Source organism: Streptopelia decaocto (genome assembly GCF_964273445.1).
Source record: "Streptopelia decaocto genome assembly, chromosome: 1".
NCBI lineage: Eukaryota > Metazoa > Chordata > Aves > Columbiformes > Columbidae > Streptopelia > Streptopelia decaocto.
This window is the reverse complement of record NC_138663.1, coordinates 91,229,265-91,247,485: the sequence shown is the minus strand read 5'-3', so window position 1 is coordinate 91,247,485 and position 18,221 is coordinate 91,229,265. Positions and strand designations below refer to the sequence as shown.

The following is an 18,221-nucleotide window of genomic DNA, read 5'->3' as shown; positions in this document are numbered from 1 at the left end:
AGGCAGCTACCGGCTTGTTGACCTGGGTTTGGATGGTTGAAAAAAACCAGCATTTTTAGACTGATTCACAGAATCACAGGATGTTAGGGATTGGAAGGGACCTCAAAAGATCATCCAGTCCAATCCCCCTGTTGGAGCAGGAACACCTAGATGAAGCTACACAGAAATGTGTCCAAGTGGGTTTTGAATGTCACCAGAGAAGGAGACTCCACAACCCCCCTGGGCAGCCTGTTCCAGTGTTCTGTCACCCTCACTGAGAAGAAGTTTCTTCTCATATTTAAGTGGAACCTCCTGTGTTCCAGTTTATACCCATTGCGCCTTGTCCTATCATTGGTTGTCACCAAGAAGAGCCTGGCTCCATCCTCCTGACACTCACCCTTTCCATATTTATAATGATTTATATGATTGCAGGAACAGAATCTACAATTCTGCCTAAGTGGCTCCAGTCGGGAACATTTTCCAGAAGTTCAGCTATGTGATTTATCAATATTATTAGTCACTTAAGCTGTGTGGAAATGTTGTCATTTAGTTAGTGACTGTGTGAAATTAATTCTCGTATGTCCTTTTCTGATTTACTGGGAACTGGCATGATCATCCTAGTGCAGCAGAAATTAAGGGAAGAATGTGACTCACTATTTTTCAAGCAGTGGTTGCAGAACTATCTTCTGCCTAATTTACTCCCAAGCTTTTGCCGTTTTGGAAAGTGCCTGAAGTTCAGGTGTTACATGCAGTTCTCAGAAATGAAACTGCTGTGCGGCTGAAGCATGACAGCATGAGATCTGACTGACAAGAAAGGAGGAGGTCTGTAATCTCCCAAAAGTCTATGCAAAGACAAACGCATCAGGAAATGTCTGAATAAACACACTTAAAGATATACTCACAAAACTGAAAGAAGTGGTGGTATTAATTAATGGACTTCACATTCCTGCATGCCTTGTGTCTAAAGTAATGAATCAACTGCTGATGTTGGCTGGGCTCTGGAGGAAATGGGGTCAGAAAGATGCTGTAGCAGTCAAACACACATGAAGATACACAACGCATGGGCTGGGAGTGGGGTCCCCACATGCCTGGGGTCCCTGTGGTGTCAGGAGCTGTCAGGGAAACATCAGAGCCTAGAAGGAGCAGCCAGCAGATGTGGCTCTTTATCACCAGATAGGGAATACTGTGAACATTTTAAAGTAAACACATATTTTGAGCCTCAGTAGCCATCTCTATCCTTTACCTGGCTGTTGTTAAGACTGCAGGTTTGGTCTCTTTCGAAAGCTATAGCAGCACCCCGGTTTTCAGGGTTGTTTGGGAAAGGCTTTTGGAACGTGACAATGTTTCTGGCAGAAAATAAAATGGTTAAAACTGACAAGAATATTTCCTATTAATAGAAAAATGCATCAACGGGGCTTGCAGTTCTGTTTTAAATCAAGTGCAGTTCCTCTTGTGATCACTAAGTGGTGAAGTTCAGCTATGAGAACTTCAGTAAAAGTGTTTGCAAGCTCATGGAAAGTTCTTCGTTTAAGGTTTTGTTTCAAAATCGCAACAGAGCTAATGTGAGGACACCAGCAGAGCCTGGACTGAATCTTTGCATCCCTGCATAGGTCACTTGCACCCTGCTCGGAGGCTTTGGTGCAAAAGCTGTACAGGCTGGAGAGTTGGGCGGGGAATAACCTAATGAAATTTAACAAGGGCAAGTGTAGAGTCCTGCACCTGGGCAGGAACAACCCCAGGTTCCAGTATAGGTTGGGAGATTACATATTAGAGAGCAGTGTAGGGGAAAGGGACCTGGGGGTCCTGGTGGACAACAGGATGACCATGAGCCAGCACTGTGCTCTTGTGGCCAGGAAGGCCAATGGCATCCTGGGGTGTATTAGAAGGGGGGTGGTTAGTAGATCCAGAGAGGTCCTCCTTCCCCTCTACTCCGCCCTGGTGAGACCACATCTGGAATATTGTGTCCAGTTCTGGGCCCCTCAGTTCAAGAAGGACACGGAACTGCTGGAGAGGGTCCAGCGTAGGGCAACCAAGATGATTAAGGGAGTGGAGCACCTCCCTTATGAAGAAAGGCTGAGGGAGCTGGGTCTCTTTAGTCTGGAGAAGAGGAGACTAAGGGGGGACCTTATTAATGTTTATAAATATATAAAGGGTGAGTGCCATGGGGATGGAGCCAGGCTCTTCTCGGTGGCAAACAATGATAGGACAAGGGGTAATGGGATCAAGCTGGAACACAAGAGGTTCCACTTAAATTTGAGAAGAAACTTCTTCTCAGTAAGGGTGACAGAGCACTGGAACAGGCTGCCCAGGGAAGTGGTGGAGTCTCCTTCTCTGGAGACATTCAAAACCCGCCTGGACATGTTCCTGTGCGACCTCACCTAGGTGTTCCTGCTCCAGCAGGGGGATTGGACTAGATGATCTTTTGAGGTCCCTTCCAATCCCAAACATACTGTGATACTGTGATACTGTGAAAAGGACGTAGTTCCAGCAAAACTTCAATGTTTTTTGCAGTTTTGGAAGTTCTGAGAAGCTGACAATCAGAAATTAAATGTTTACTTGTGAATCTCTATTCCAAGGCTGGCAGTTTTCCCCTCTGACTTGGTCCAAGGCCTTGTTCCACAGCCTGTTGGAGCTTCATGCGTTACTTAATAGCTGTATGACAGTCTGGCAAACCCCACAACAAACATTTTTACTGATTTCACTTTTTGGTCAGTCGAGAATGCCCTTCCAGAAATCTTGCAGTAAAATGAAACTATGAAAATAACTCAAGGAAAAGAAAATGAGATGTGATACCTCAAAGGAAGAAGACAATAGCATGAAGCAATCACGGTTTGCAGAATGACAGGAATTAATTACTGAACCCACTAAAAAGCACACCCAAAACATTTCTTTAGAGGAATACTGATCATTGAGCTGTTTCTATTTTCAAATAATTAATTATCACTTGGAAGGAAAGAACTGTGTATGTGTAGGCATGTCTGAGAATTGCTTTGTTGCATTATGACTTGGGCCTGATGGCTTCCCTCAACTAATCTGCGTGATTCGAGGTTAATCTGTAAAGCAATTCGACTAAAATAAAACATTTTTTAATGCGCTCCTAGTCATTTGGAGTAGTGAGAATTTGCAGAAATGTAAGCCACCTAATCAGAAAGCAGAAACATGAAACCCAGTTTACCAGTACAAGTTTGATTCGCAAATCAGGTCTTGCTGGCTGTGGTTGCCCCACTAGGCTGTGTGTGAGCAACCCGCGGGCTGAGGGTTTTCTTGGTTTCAGCAACGTGATCACAGCTGGCAGAAAAAGAGAAATGCAAATGTAAAAATGACAAAGCAAAAAAGCATAAAAACAGTGACTCAGACCCACTGTGTGAGCTGTTTTTATTTAATCTCAGGTGAGGGCAGAGAGGAAGGGTTGTGCTTCCGGGACAGCAGCCCTGTCTTTCCGAGGGACAGGGCTGGGAAAGGAGCACTGACCTGCAGAGATGGAGGTAACCTCAGCGGAGGAGAGGGGAGACCAAGGCTCTGCCTTGTCCCCAAGGCAACATATGAACTAGGCCCTCAGTTGGGCACTTGGCTGGCTCTGGTCTCCTTACCTGGAAAATGAGTTGCGTTACAGCAGCTCCCGGCTCTCCACTGGTTTACACATGGGGTGCAGATCCCTAACTGGGTCCTTTGTGTTACATATTGGGGACATTTGTACTACTCATTGCAGCATGACTATTGAGCTGAGCTTCTTTCCCTGAGCTCAGATCAGGACCAGGGTGGCCATTCCTTCTGCCCCCCATAGACATTGTGTGCTCAGCTCAGGCCCAATCTGGCCTTGTATTTAGGCACTTTCAAAACACTTGTATTTAGGCACTTGTGTAAAACACAACCTTGTAAACCTTGTAACCCTCGTTACCGCTCTCTGTCTAGCAGCCCAGCTGGGAAACCTTTGGTTTCTGTCTCTGACATTTGTTGTCATATCATCTGAAATTTTTTGTTATTCAGCTGAGTGCCAGCGGGGCAGAAGGTTTTTACAAGGTGCCTCTTACCGTATCTACTGGGACAGGGAATGTCCCCAGAGTAAGAGCGCAGCGTATAAAAAAGGGGAAGCCACGCTTCAGTCACTCTCTCGTCTTGTTGAGCACACAGCTGAGATGACAGTCGCTTGTCTGCTTCTCTCCAGCATCTGGACCATTGTGTCAGGTAACTCCTGTCTGTCTGTCTGTATTGTTATTGTAACAGCGCTAGGGACATCGGTGGCCCTACCAGCCTGCTGCTGTGCTGTGGGATGCTGTGGTCCCTACCTCTCATTCCCCTGGGGCAAGCCCAGCAGTGACAGGGCACTTGTGGCACCGCATGCGACTGCACCACTCATGTGGAGCTTCAGACATGGCACTGTGGGTGACGCTGACAGCATCCTCTCCTTAATTTACCACCAGTGCCTTTATAAGCTGTGGACAGGTGTATGAGTTTATTGCAATTTGCAAATCATAAACCAGGCAAATGTTGAAATGCTCCCAAGGACCTGTATGACTGAAGTTTGACTTTGTCTGCTTTTGTGGCTGGGATTTGGGTCAGAGTATGGCACTAATTTCCTTTAGCTGTAATTAAAAGTCATGTAGAAATGCCTAAGCTTGTTTCAAACCAGCTTCCATGGTCATGGTTTATATTCTGCCTACTGAGCTCTGAAAAGCAAACTGACTGGCACAGTTTCTCAGCTGGCTTCTTGGTCTTCACCGGAGATCTGCCTGTCCACGGCCACAGCCATGGAGGCAGCAGGACTTGAGAGAGCTTTGTTGGGCAGGTTAGCCAGGTGGACCTCTGAGCACTGCAGACAGTCTCACTCCTCTTTAAATACTGCAAAGATATTTACCTTTGTTGTTACTTGAATTATATATTTTCGGTGTTGTAACTGTCCCTGCTGATACCTCCCTTCCCATGCTGATGTACACAAAAAAACTTCAAAAACTATTTTCCTAAGAGGACTGTGGAGGTGAACTGTCAAACCTGGCAACATCCATTTTGCTTGCCTCTCCTCTTAATAGTTTTTCCACATGTGTCTGTGAATTGGAAGAGAAGATGATTGATAATTTTTTAAAAATTTTCCCTGGAGACCTTTAATACCATGGCATTAATGCTATGAATGTTTTCCGTTCGTGGGCTTTAACAGGGTCTCAGCTGCTTCCCAGATGCACAGCCTCAAGCCTGAAATAGCAGGATGGATGCAGTCTGCCTCTGGTCCTCCCTACCTTGCCTTTTCTTTCTTTTTTTCTGTTCTCTTGTCAGCTTTTTACAAGGGTGGATGCACAATATATGGTGACACATGTAATAACTCTCAGCAGCTTTATTGATTTTCTTCTCTCTGTGCTGCAGGAGGGCTCAGAGAGAGGTAACAGCTGTTTGGTCATTAGTGTGGTTGAACGTTTAGGGAACCTCTCCATGGGTACCCATGGAATAACAGTCTCAGCAGACTTAAATCACTTGCTGCTGCCTTTCTCTGAGGTACTCTCTGCAGCACAGGTATCAGGCTGGTGAGATGCTTTGTGTTGGAGGTGTCAGGTCCAGAGAAACTCTTGGGCTAATACTTTCAAGCTGTGTTTTCATTTTTTCCCTGGATGTAAGGATAGAGAGACCCTCCAGGCCTGCTCCACTCAGGATTGAGGACAAGGGGCTGGGGGGAGCTCTGCTGGGGGTGGGTTACAAAAGGGTGGTGAGAAATTCTGAGTGTGGCATCTGCTTCTCTCCCAGGCTCCGTGCTGGTGATGCACAGAAAGGTCCAGTCAGTCCAGGCAGGAGGAAACGTTACTTTTTCATGCCAGTCAGTCACAAAAGAAGATGTGCTACAGGTGACCTGGCAGAAGGAGACAGACGGGGTGGAAGACAACATAGCAACTTACAGTACGATGAATGGCCAAAAGATAGCAAAAAGCTATGTTGGCCACGTGAGCTTTGTCCACAGTGAGTTACAAGCTTCAGCCATCTCCCTTCATGGAGTCACCCTCCAAGATGAAGGATGCTACAAGTGCATCTTCAACACGTTCCCCTCAGGGGCTGTCAGCGGCAGGATGTGTCTCAAGGTTTATGGTAAGACATCATAATTGCGTACGGGTTGTCATCAGAGGACCAGGTCATTTTTCCCGGGAAAAACCTCCCCCGACCACTGGTCATTGCTACAATGCTGCGGGAAAAGTGGCTTGGCTTCCTCTCTGGCTCTCCCTCCCTCTCTGGTTTTACCTCTGGTGGGAAACCAGGGTGCAACGGTTCTTTAATTTTCTTTCCCTTTAAGTCAACAACAGCGAGATCCAAAAGCTGACGGGTAACCCATGACTTCCTCTAAGTTTCCCGGCCCATGTGCTGTGCTGACAGCTGGCCTGCCACAACCACAAACTCCGTGCTCCTCTGCTTCCTTCCACTGCTGCTCTCTCCTCCTAAGCCTGGAAATCAGGCACTATTTTTATACTCCAACTTTGGTCTTTAAAAAATTGAAGGTATTCAAAAGGCAGAGAAGCATGTGCATGACCAGAATATCTGGAAACTGATTTTGACATTATTGTAAAAACAACAATAGTTAGTCTTGGCTGAGGAAAGGGTTGCAAATACATAAAGTCTGAAATACAGTGCAGCTCGTGCTCTTTGCCACATTAATAGCTTGTGCAGGTCAGCATCAATTAGCTTCAAGAAGACAGTTAAAACAACATTTGAGACCTCCATACAAAATTAACAGCTATCAAGTACAAGCAGAAATATAGACAAATAGATGAACTCAAAAGGAACAAGAGTAAAAAGCCATTTATCTTTTGAAGGAGGGTCTTGATTTTCTGCCAGTGAGAAAGTTGAGACATTAAACATGCCCTGAGGACATCCTGTTGGCTCACGACTTTCTCATCAGTCACTTTGCTGTGGGGATGCTGGTGAAAGATCATGTCCCATGTGGAAAAAATCTGTGTCTGGGACCTGCTGCTGGTGGTATGACCCCTGCGGAGTATTTTGTTTACCCCTAGTACCTTCTGCTGACAAAGACACGGATGTATATGCCCACAAACACATCCTTGTGTTATGAGTCCTCTGCTTTGAAAAAAAGATGCCCCTGGCTTACAGGGGAAAGATGACTTAAGCAACAGGGGAAAGGCAGGGGGGAAATATGAGGGAAAACCAAGCCTAGAACAGAAGTTCTCTTTCCTCTCTCATGGGAAAGCTCCTAGTGCAGAAAAAAAGAAATAAATTCACTCAGTATTTCAGATATGAAGATGAAGGTGCCCCTAAAGACACTCATTCCTGAGTTATTCAGAGGGTAAACACTGATTATGCGTTACAGGAAAATATGGCAGTGACTTGCAGAGGGATCCTATTCTTGTTTATCATGTAAATCTAAACGTGGAGTTAGATTTATTTTATTTTGTTGGTGGGGTTTTTATTGTTTGTGTTTTTGTTTGTTTCTTTGTTTGTTTTAATCCAAGTGGGGGAAATATTTCCCCAAATAACCAGCTTTGTGGCTTTTTAAAGAACTACTTTTTAAAAAGCACAATGTTTTTCTGCTGCTACACACACTCCAGCAAGCATGTCTTCTTGAATCTTAGACGAAACACATCAGCGGAGAACAGTTTCACTTCTCTTGCCAGCAGGCATGAGCCTGCTGCTCCTGTTGCACCAGCGTCGGCTCATGGGTCACTGCCAGGGGCTGGCTCATAGGAGTCATGGTGACCTCCATGAAACATGCTTTATTGAACACATCTGGGAGAGTCACCATGAATAAACAAAGTTTTTGGCACTGTCACAGAAGATTTTGGTTCATATATGGTATATTTCATGGAAGCTGATTTATACAATGTTACTTAAAGGCTATGGTCTTACTCCCTTATTCCCCAACCCATAATGATGGGGACAACTTGTCTTAATAAGCCCAGAGGACCCCAGGACAGAGTGTGAAGGAATCTCCCAAGGCTCAGGGATTCAGGGCAAGGTGAGCAAGCTGGAGTCACCAGATGAAAATGAAATGCTGCCATGTCTTCAGCCTCAAGAGGGGACTTGCCAGGGAGTTTACAAGCTGGTAATTGCCCGATTACAACAACCTTCACAAGAGGGGCTCTTCCAGGACAGGCACCATCTCTGTGTGGTGAGGGGAAGTGAAATTGCCTAAGAACTGGGTACAACACTGTGAAAAAAAGAAACAGGTATGACTGGAGGAATTTCAGACCCGTCTGGCTGAAAACAGCAAAAGCAAGAAGACGCAGATATTTCCTGCCCTGTAACAAAAGCACGGCATTGCCAGCCGGGCAAGGAAGGTGATTGTCCCGCTCTGCTCTGCACTGGTGCGGCCTCGCCTGGAGCACTGTGTGCAGTTCTGGGCAACACAGGATAAAAAGGATATAAAGCTAAAAGAGACTGTCCAGAGGAGGGCCATGAAGTTGGTGATGGGTTTGAAGAAGAAGCCGTATGAGGAGCAGCTGAAGTCACTTGGTTTGTTCAGCCTGGAGAAAAGGAGACTGAAGGGAGACCTCATAGGGCTACAGTTTCCTCACAAGGAGGGGTAGGCACTGATCTCTGTGGTGACCAATGACAGAACCCGAGGGAATGGCAGGAAGAAGTGCCAGGGGAGGTTTAGGTTGGACATTAGGAAAAGGTTCTTCCCCCAGAGGGTGGTGGAGCACTGGAACAGGCTCCCCAGGGAGGTGTCACGGCCCCAAGCCTGACAGTGTTCAAGAAGAGACTGGACAATGCCCTCAGACACATGGTGTGAACTGTGGGGCTGTCGTATGCAGGGACAGGAGCTGAACTCAATGATCCATGTGGGTCCCTTCCAACCCAGGACATTCTATTGATTCTATGAAAACCCGTTTTGGAACAGAATAGTTTCAAGTGTGCTTGGTGGGTCTCTTGAATACTGTGCTCCCCTTCCCTCTTCATTTTGCTTTGGAAATGTTTTTCTGACCTTCATCACCAAACAGGATGAGACTGAAACCCAGGAAAGGGATCGAGTGAGCAGGTATGGAAGAGATGTGCCACACAAGAGTGGACAAGACTTGTTGGGTCACAAAATTCCCCAGGTATTTGCTGAGACATCTTTTGAGACCTTCTGCCTTCATTGTATATGGCACCATTCACCTAGAAGTCTCAAGCACAGTGGAGGAATGCCATCGTTATTTCTTAGACAGGGAAACTGAGGCATGGTGTTGCTGGTGAACACCCATATGGTTGGAAAAGTCTTTCTGTCAGCATGAGGCATACTGTAATTCTTAAAATTTTTTTCAGTCTCTCTGAGACTGATGTAAAGCCTTTGAACATAAAAAGACCATCGTGACCTGGCTGCTCCCCTTTAATCACAGAAGGCCATTACAGATAACCAAAGCTGATGTGCCTCACTAAAAAGTCCCTTTTTCAGGTACTTGGGAACACTGCCACAGCTTGAATCTGGGCACATTTGCTTTACTGCTCTGCAAGAGCTACTAAAGCAAGTCCTGACACACAACATCTCTTGAGGGCATTTATTCACTGGAAAAAATATTTCCATGAAAGGCAAAAGAAGTAATTAATTTAAGTATATGCTACAAACATCAATGGTGGACAAATACTAACAAACAGTGTAGTAGGACTTTCCTGCAAAAGCAAGAACTTTCAGGTTTTGACTGTGTATCTGTTACAGACACTTGCTAAGGAAAGCTAAACACTATGGATTTTTTTTTTTCACATGATAATCATTCTTTGGGATACAAAGTAGGAAAAGAGAGGACTGCTTAGCCACAAGGAGAACAGATGTGGAGTGCATGTGTTTCTGCCAAGATACTAAGCAATTTTTCTCATCCCCTCTGTAAAGACCTGTGACTGCTTTCCTTTACTGCTTTTGGATGTTGCAACCTAATATTTGAAGTTAATGCTGTGGGTGGATATGTTATTTTTATGCATCCCGTGAGCAAAAGAAGAAGTTCAGAGATCATTTATTCATCAAAATATAAACAGTTTGTGACACTTGTCTTTTCATACATGGGAGATTTTGAGAAGTTCCAGATGAAATCCCCTGACACGCTTTTATTGTTGCTTTCAGGGCAACAATAGTGAGTTTCATCAGCTCTGTGGGGTTTGAGTTTCTGTCTATGGATGATGCAAAAAAATGAGAAATACCCACTTCTTTTTTTTTTTTTAAGCAGACACAACCATAGTAAATAAATGACGTCTATTGGTGGGAAAAAAAAATAAAAATAAAAGAGGCAAAACTGATGGTATGCAATATCTTGCTTCCATCCCTCTGGCAATTATGGCTTGGAGGATCCAGAGAACCTCATGGGGTGCATCTGGAATTGTACCAGGTGCCATTACGCATCTGACACAAGCCTTTTCCCCCTTTCACAGGATCATTCCATGTCTTATACACCTCATTCATATGCAAATCTTTGTTTACCTCTAAGAAGTAAAAAGGATAAATTTTTCCTAAGAGGAATAAACAGATTTTTTTGTTGTTGTTTAGAAGTAAGATCAATAAATGATAGTGATACGTCTACTAGTGTCGTGAAAAAAATAATTTCAGCATAAATATTGAGCTGGCTATTGTTATTTTTTCTATGTAAATAGTAATATAGACATGGAGTACTACTAAACCCAGTTATAGATAATTTTTATAATCAGAGGGTATTCATATTAACTCAGACTTGAAGGAAACTAGAATTGCCACTGCATTTAAATGGTTTGAAAAAGTAATATTCTCAGCAACAGATCTAGAAGTAGAGTGTGGTTTGGATCCTTAATCCATCAGCACATGCACTGGAGTAGAAGACAGGCTGGTGAGCTGCCATACAGAAACCTGTGGATTGCACTCCCAAATGGAGCTGTGTGCCTCTGTAGATCTTGGCCTGAGCCAACTGAACTAATTAGACTAGCTTTGAGCAGGCTTGGACTAGGTGATCTCCAGAGGTCCTTTCTGACTTAAATAATGGTATGATTTTATGGCTGAGAAATAAATAGGTGATTTTCTACAAGGGGTAGACATGCCCTTCTGTGTTTAGATCTTCCCTGGAGTTCTACTGAGGTTGAAAACATTTTTCTGCAGTCCTCCCCTTTCTTTATTCCTTGCAAATATAGTTTGTATAAATAGGAATGGATAAACAGGCTTCTTGTGAGCAAGTAAGCATGAATGATGCCTGTAGTTCATCCTTCTTGCTAAATTAGACTGAATGTGATAGCATCTGCAAATCTTGTAGGGTGAGAAGGAGTTCAGAACAAATGCTCTTTCACGAAGGCTTTGAGGGATACCATAATGCCCCCAAAACCTGACATGAAAGGGAAGAAAGTTGCATAAGCACAAAACCTTCACAGACAAAGTCCTGTGGTGTAACCACATACAAATTCACGATTACTATCTTGCATAGATATATGTATTTAGCCCATCAGTACACAAACTTGCGCATCTCAAACAATAATAAAGCTAATACTGCAGCTATATTTAAGGGGGGAAAAAAAAAATTAAATTGGCTCCTTGGAACAGTTCTGCTCTTTCAGAGAGAGGAGGACATGTAACTTCATGTTGTCACTACTTGTTACTTTTCACTCATCCATAAAAATGACTTCTCATTTGGGATGCTGCACTGTTACTGTTAATAACAATTGAAACACAGATGCTTCTACCCTCTTGTCCTTTGCTTTTTGCCAAACTTTTCATTTCTAGGCTGCTGCCTGGCCACTTTCCTGTTTATATGTCACGGCCAGGGCTTTGAGAAGGGGGAGGAAAGATTAGATAGCAAGATTGTCCTCCACAGTAATGGTAAATAAGATGCTCTTTGCTCAAATGTGAGCAGAAAGTAATGGATTTTGTCACTTTGTGTTTACAGTCATCTCGAACCCCCAAGTGGAGGCCAAGCTTATACCCAGTCCAGACAAAGCCGAAAATTCTGAGAAAGTGGTGGGAATGAGCTGCTCAGCAACAGGGAAGCCACCTCCAAAAATCACTTGGCGTCTTCCCAGCATACTGCAGCAGAAACCAAAAGAGTACCATGTCAGGCTCAGCAACCAGACGGTGACTGTCATCAGCAATTTCACCTACACCCACTCCAAAATCCTCCAGGAGCACCCTGTTGCCTGTGTGATTCAACACCCATCATTAAATGTGACCCTGGTCCTACCCATGGACAGTCTGGAGCAGGGTCAGTATGCAAACCCACTCTTGTCCTAGAGCTGGGAGGAGACCACAAAATGCCTCCTGGGGTAGATGAGAAAATTCCTTTGAGCATCAGGGGCTAGGTGGGGAAGGGACCTAGAAGAACAGCTGAGGTTGGGCTGGGGAAGGATGGAAAAGTTGCTGAGGAGCATCCAAATACCCTGGGTGATGGCATACAATGTCATACTACATGCTGTGATTTGCCCCAACCTCTCTGCCTGTGCCAAGGACTTGTAGGGTTTCCCGGTCCCATAGGCTGATGCACCAACAGGATGTGTTTACTTTGGGTAGCATGAAAGGGCAGAGTGTTGCACACCCAACTGCAGCATCAGACCCCAAGCACATGACTGGTGGAGGTGTTGCTTGTGTGTGTGCTGTTGTGCGCTCCCAGCACCCTTGTCTGCCCTGTCTCACACCAAGGACTGGCCAAGGGAGGTGTAAAAGGGGTTAGGGGTGGTTGGTTTTTTTTTCCTTAATACACAAACTGAGTACCCACTGCTTTCCCCACAGGTCCAGAGAGCAGCATGACACCAGCCATTGTCATTGTGGTGGGAGTGCTGTTCCCTCTGACTTTCCTCCTCCTTCTCACCTGCCTCTTCCGCTGCTGCCTCAGGCATCTACGAGACCCAGAGAGAAACCCAGCCTGGCCATGCTGGGTAGGTCTGACTTTCCCCAGAGTGCTACAGGGCTCACCGACACCAGCCACAGGGCTTGACACCGGGACGTAGCTCTGTCTGGCTACTCCAGGGCTGGCTGCATGCTGCCCAGCCTGGGCTGTCCCCAGGGTGGAAAGGGATGAAGGGATTAACTCCCAGCCAGACAGCACATTGGGAGACCTGAATGTGCTTAGGCAAGCCCATGGGCACCCAACAGTGATGACAGTTGGGAAACATTCACTTTCTTAATGACAAGGCATACTGCAGGGAAACATTTCTCTGTTACTATATTTATGCACAGAATAGTTGTGCAAGCAGTGACCATACCCCTGCACCATTCTTCTGCGTCTCCTAAAATAACCTCCCTCTGGCACGGCCAGTGCAGCTCACTGAGGAAGCAGCTTCGAGGCCATCTTAAACAAAAAGGGGTCTTGGAGGAAGAGTGTTCCTCAGTGCAGAAAGTGCAGGGTGCCGCACTGTGACAGGGGCCAAGGCACTTCTAGTTGTCCACTGAGGCCATCCTGATGCAGGGGATGAAGGATGCAAGCTCAAGGTGTGAGTAAACTGGGTGAGGTGACATCACTTCAGAAAGTCGCAGCCCAGTTTTATGCTAAAGGCACCTCAGTATCCTCATAGGATATGCTTAAGCATGCACCCTGACTTTTGAGGAGTGTTTTGAAGAAAAAGAAGCAGTGGGAGAAAATACAATACATGTCTTCCACAGACACCATTCCTCTAGGTCCAAGCTGGATCATGCTGGGGGGTGTTGTGAGGTGAAATCTTTAATTTCCACTCACACAGAGAGATGCAAAGATGCAATTGGTAACACAAATAGCACAGATCTTTACCCCCACACTTGAAACATCCATACATTTTGAAGAAGGGAAAAGAACCCAAACAACTTCTCTTCTGTTAGGTCTTTCCTGCCTGTACCAAGGCCAAGAAGTGTGGGTCATATGGAGTTGCGGGCAAATGGGCTCCCACGGTGACTCCTAACCCCAGAACATCACTGAACACCTGAGCACCTGCCCACACTATGTGCGAGAGACAAACTTCTTACAACGGCACCTTCGATTTCTAAGCAAACCTGCTGTGACTCTACTTCAAGGAAAATACAAAAAAAGGACAATTTTAAATAGATATTTATTTATTTTGTTAAACTATAATATTCTGTTTTGTAGAAAAAAATCTGTATTTATTTGAGATTCAGGCTGCCAGTGTGGATCTGCATAAAGAAAATCATGTTTTGTATTTTCTTGTGTTTTGAACGTTATGTTTATTCCTTTCTAATATTTTAACATTGTAAGCTCAAAACTGGGTGGTGGATTGCCCGAAACAGGGCAGCATTTTCTAGGGGTGACGGCCTGGGAGGTGTTGCTGGTGAGCCAGGAGCCAAGGTGCAGAAAACCTGTGGAGCAGCCCGGTATGCTGCTGTGACCTTTGGGTGTGGAACCTGTCCCCAGAGGTCACAAGGGATGAGGCCAAGACTGCAGCCAGCCTCAACTTGTAACCCAGGCACCAGAAGTGACAGGCTTCAAACCAGGAGTCATCAGGGATGAAGAAGTTGCCAACTCCGACTTCTAACAACCTTTCCTAGAAAATAATGCAAAATCAAAGGGCTCAGAGCTGTTCCCTTCTCCTCTTTTCTTCTGTGGTTTCCACAGCCCCTTTCTTAATTTCCCTAATCCATCACAGCTGCCTTGTGTTTCCAAGCATCCCACCTGTCTGCAGGGGGAAGTAGAGAAATAAAAGGCAGTTGGAGGGACAGTGAGCTGTTTAGTGGTTTTTGTGTATGTTATAGTGCAGGTAAGTATAGAGGAAAGCAGGAGGCTGGTAGGAGCAAGAGAGGTGGGTGCTGCATGTGGGCAGATATACACCAGTGTGGAACAAATCATTGCTTATAGCCTGTAGGACAAAGCTGAGCATTTCTCCTGTAATTCTCTGAACACCATCCTATGCTCATGAAATCTTTCATTGTAGACCCAGGGAAGGAGAAATGAGCCCACTTGTCTAGTATGGTCTTCTGGGCTGTAAGAAGACAGCCAGTGCAGTTTGTCTTCTCTCCTTCTGGCTTCCTGGAGCAAGTGCATGTCATCTGATCTTTTTTCTTGCCTGTTTATTTTAAATGCGCATCCCAGAAGAATCAGGCTGAGTTGCAGTGAAAAAGCCAAGTAACCCAAAATGAAAGTGAGTGGGTGAGTTAAGAATGAATAAACCCAGTCCTTCTCATAAAATTCTTTTCTAGGCTCCCTAATGCTTAGTAATAGTGCAGCTGGCAAGTGCAGGGAAAGGGGAACTGGCTGCAACTGTCACAATCACGAACTTTTCTCCTGAGCTCCATAATTGTCAAAGGAGGAAGCCACGTTTTGTCCGATCTTTCCCACCATTGCTGTTTAATTTCCCCCTTCTCTGCAAGTGAAAGGGTTGGAGGAGAAGCAGATTTTTTCCCTGGGTCGGTGGCTTGTGGGAGGCAGGATGTGGGCAAGAGGGCAGAGCTCAGCCTCAGTGTTTCTCCTGAACAGGCCACTCAGCAGGGTCCATGCTTGTTCTTTGGGGGTTTTTTGGAGAGGTTTTCTTTTGGAGTTTTAAAAGAAGACTTCCACTAATGTTTAGCTTAATGTATTTTTTTTTTAAAGGGGGAAAAAAAAAAAAAAAACGGAGAGAATTTAGTCTCTCATAGAAACAGGGAGCTTGGACATGGGTGCCGAAAAGGATTTGCCAAGGGAAGAAAGGCACAAAGCTGTCAAGAAACGTTTACGAGCCTAGAAAGATTGCAGAGATTACCTATTATTATTTTCTACAAGCTAATCACTTGGGGGAAAGCAGGGTTTGGAGTCATGAAAATATGTGGAATTTTATTTTTTTTATTTAGCTGAATGTTGAATTGTGAAAAGCTTTTGTAGGTTCCTGCTTATGATCACCATAGGACTAGATACTGAGTGAAAGAGCAGGATGTGGTAGCTTACAAGCAAAATGGTCTACAAGAAAGTAAGATGTTATCGATTTGTTTGTCTTTTGCAGCATCAGAATGCAAACAGCAAATGACGTCCAAGGGTCAAACACTTGAAACCAATATGTGCATTTGCCTTCATGCTATATACAGCTAGCTGATAAAATGCAATGCCATAAAATGCTGTATGCTGGTGGTATGGAGTTTGGCTTCATGTAGCAAAGAAATGAATGTAAGCACCTAGGCTATGTATAATAAACTGGTTGTTAGTTGTAAAAAAAGTGTATTAAATAGATAAAAATCACCTTTCATGGAACAAACAAGCATGTGATTTAGGGGATCAGAAGCTTTTACTGTGGGTGAATAACTTCCCAAATGCTGTTCTCAGGTTTCTTTGTGACTATCTTGTGCTTGTCTGCCCAGTTATCTCTGTTAACAACTTGGCAGTAATTCTTTGGAGGTTATATTTCAGATGGATTTATTCAGATACTTAGTATTTCTTCTAATAAATAGCATCTATGCTATGAAATGTTGTGAATTTTGAAAAGGTCTTGAGAAGTAAAAATAAAATGGGTAAGAAATTCAAGTGGAATGGACCGCTCTACTTCGCTGCCCTAATGTGAGTAATACAAAGCAGGTTAACTTTGTAAGTAAACAGAACCAGTGTATCTTTTCAAAGTTCATTTTGTGGGGATGTTCTGAGCTAGCATTGCTACCACTGACGAAACCCACAAAAAGCCTAGGGTTTTGCCTATCTCATGGCTGGGCAGTTGTTGGTCTGACCCTGCCCTGCAATGACCTCCTCCTACCTTGCACACTGTCACCTCAACTTGTCCACACCAGGACATCAATTTTCCTCACAGATGGAAAGACAGTGAGTGGGAATGCCACCTTCCTGCTTGCCTCTTGGGTAACACTGACTCCAGGTAATGTGCCTCTCTCTGCAAAGCAAATGGGGTTATTTAGGCTGTACCTCTTGGCTCTGGGATCCTTTAATCTTGACAGTAGCCAGCTTGTGTTAAGGTTTTAACTCATGCAGGACCTTAAGACACTGTATACTTTTAAACTTTCTATTTTAGATTTATATATATCTGTATATAATAAAGAGTTGTCAGGTTGTATAAAATAACTAGTTTCCTGTTTTGGCTTGGCAGGCTGTTTCAGAAATGTACCACATGAGTATTTTTCTCTGTCAAGATACTGGGTTCCTAGTTCTATGAGAGCAGTAAGGTGTAAAGCAATTTCCCCAGCCACTCTGGCTGAAAATGTGACTTTGAAATGTAGCTGAAATTATGCCCTTGGACATTTTACAAGTCACTCTTTGAAACAGGAAGAATATTCCTTTTCTGAAACCACTGCTGGCAGAGGCATGGGACTAAATCCACACAGTGAAAAGAAACTTTGTTTTGGTGATAGAAGACTGAAAGCATCCTTCATCATTTCTCTGTTGCTTCACCCTTGGGGGAATGATTCATCTACTAAATACCATACCAGTAAATTTCCTTATGAACTCAGACATGGAAGAAAATATAACATATTGTTTTTCATTCAGTTTTTAGCACTGAGGCCCTGCAAAACAGCTGAAATAAGATAATTGCACTAATTGAGCGTATTTTTTCTGTTTCATAAGTAAGACTATTGAGCCAGACAGATAGAACTGAAGCAGACATTTGTTTTTACTCTTAGTATAACAGAAATTAGTCATATTTTGGAAGCCATACAAAGGACCTTCTCATATCTCCACTGCTTTCATCTTTGCTCATATAAAGTTGCGTATGAAAGGAGCATTGAACTCTTGTCCAGGCTGTTTGCAGATGGACTCTGTTGCAGTTTGTCCAGCTTTACAGAAAAGACACCTGAAATTTCTGGGAAACCTGGGGGAATCCTCACTCTAAGACCCATACGCAATACAAATATATAGTTTTGACTTCCCTCACTTGTCAGAAACTGTAGTCCTTTACATGAACCACCCTAAGGAAAAGGGAAGAAAAGGCAGCTTGTCTAGTAAAAGAACACTTGAAATTTTATGTAGGAGAGGGTGAGAGGGTGAGTGGTTAGGCAGCTATTGTGGTCTTGATTTCTAGCTGGGTTGAACTGTGACAAAGACTAAGATGTAACAAAAAGCTTGCAGGAAAACAAACCAACAAAAACTTTAGACTAAAACCTGGAGATATGATTGTTCAATCAGAATGTTTTATTTTATATTCTCTTTCAAATAAAATACAAAATGTCCAGCATCCCATCATAAATACACAGGGTTACTTTTTAAGCTTAAAGAATCCAATTTGCTTCAGAGATCTTGAGGATTCCTTGTCTACAGGAATGAAGATATTTTCATAAGGGAGATTGTGGTGAGTTTTTAGTTGCCCATGAACCAAGTAAAAAGAAATATCTTTGTTTGCTACCGGTTTTTCTCTAAATACAGGAACCTATACACAAAGAGGAGAAAAAGGGGAATGTTCTAATATGTTTTCTGAAGATCTTTGCATATCTACTTCAGAGTAATTTAATT

The 18,221-nt window shown here is 44.0% G+C and overlaps 1 protein-coding gene across 1 annotated transcript; it reads left to right on the top strand.

Annotated features, from left to right (window-relative positions):
• Nucleotides 1–4,053: 4,053 nt before the first annotated feature.
• LOC309446626 (nectin-1-like) lies at nucleotides 4,054–13,968 on the top strand. The gene is made up of 5 exons (XM_082066516.1): nucleotides 4,054–4,164; nucleotides 5,710–6,045; nucleotides 11,778–12,089; nucleotides 12,614–12,759; nucleotides 13,676–13,968. The coding sequence occupies exons 1-5, from the start codon at nucleotides 4,116–4,118 to the stop codon at nucleotides 13,778–13,780; spliced, it is 948 nt and encodes a 315-aa protein (XP_081922642.1). The 5' UTR covers nucleotides 4,054–4,115; the 3' UTR covers nucleotides 13,781–13,968.
• The last annotated feature ends 4,253 nt before the right edge of the window (nucleotides 13,969–18,221 follow it).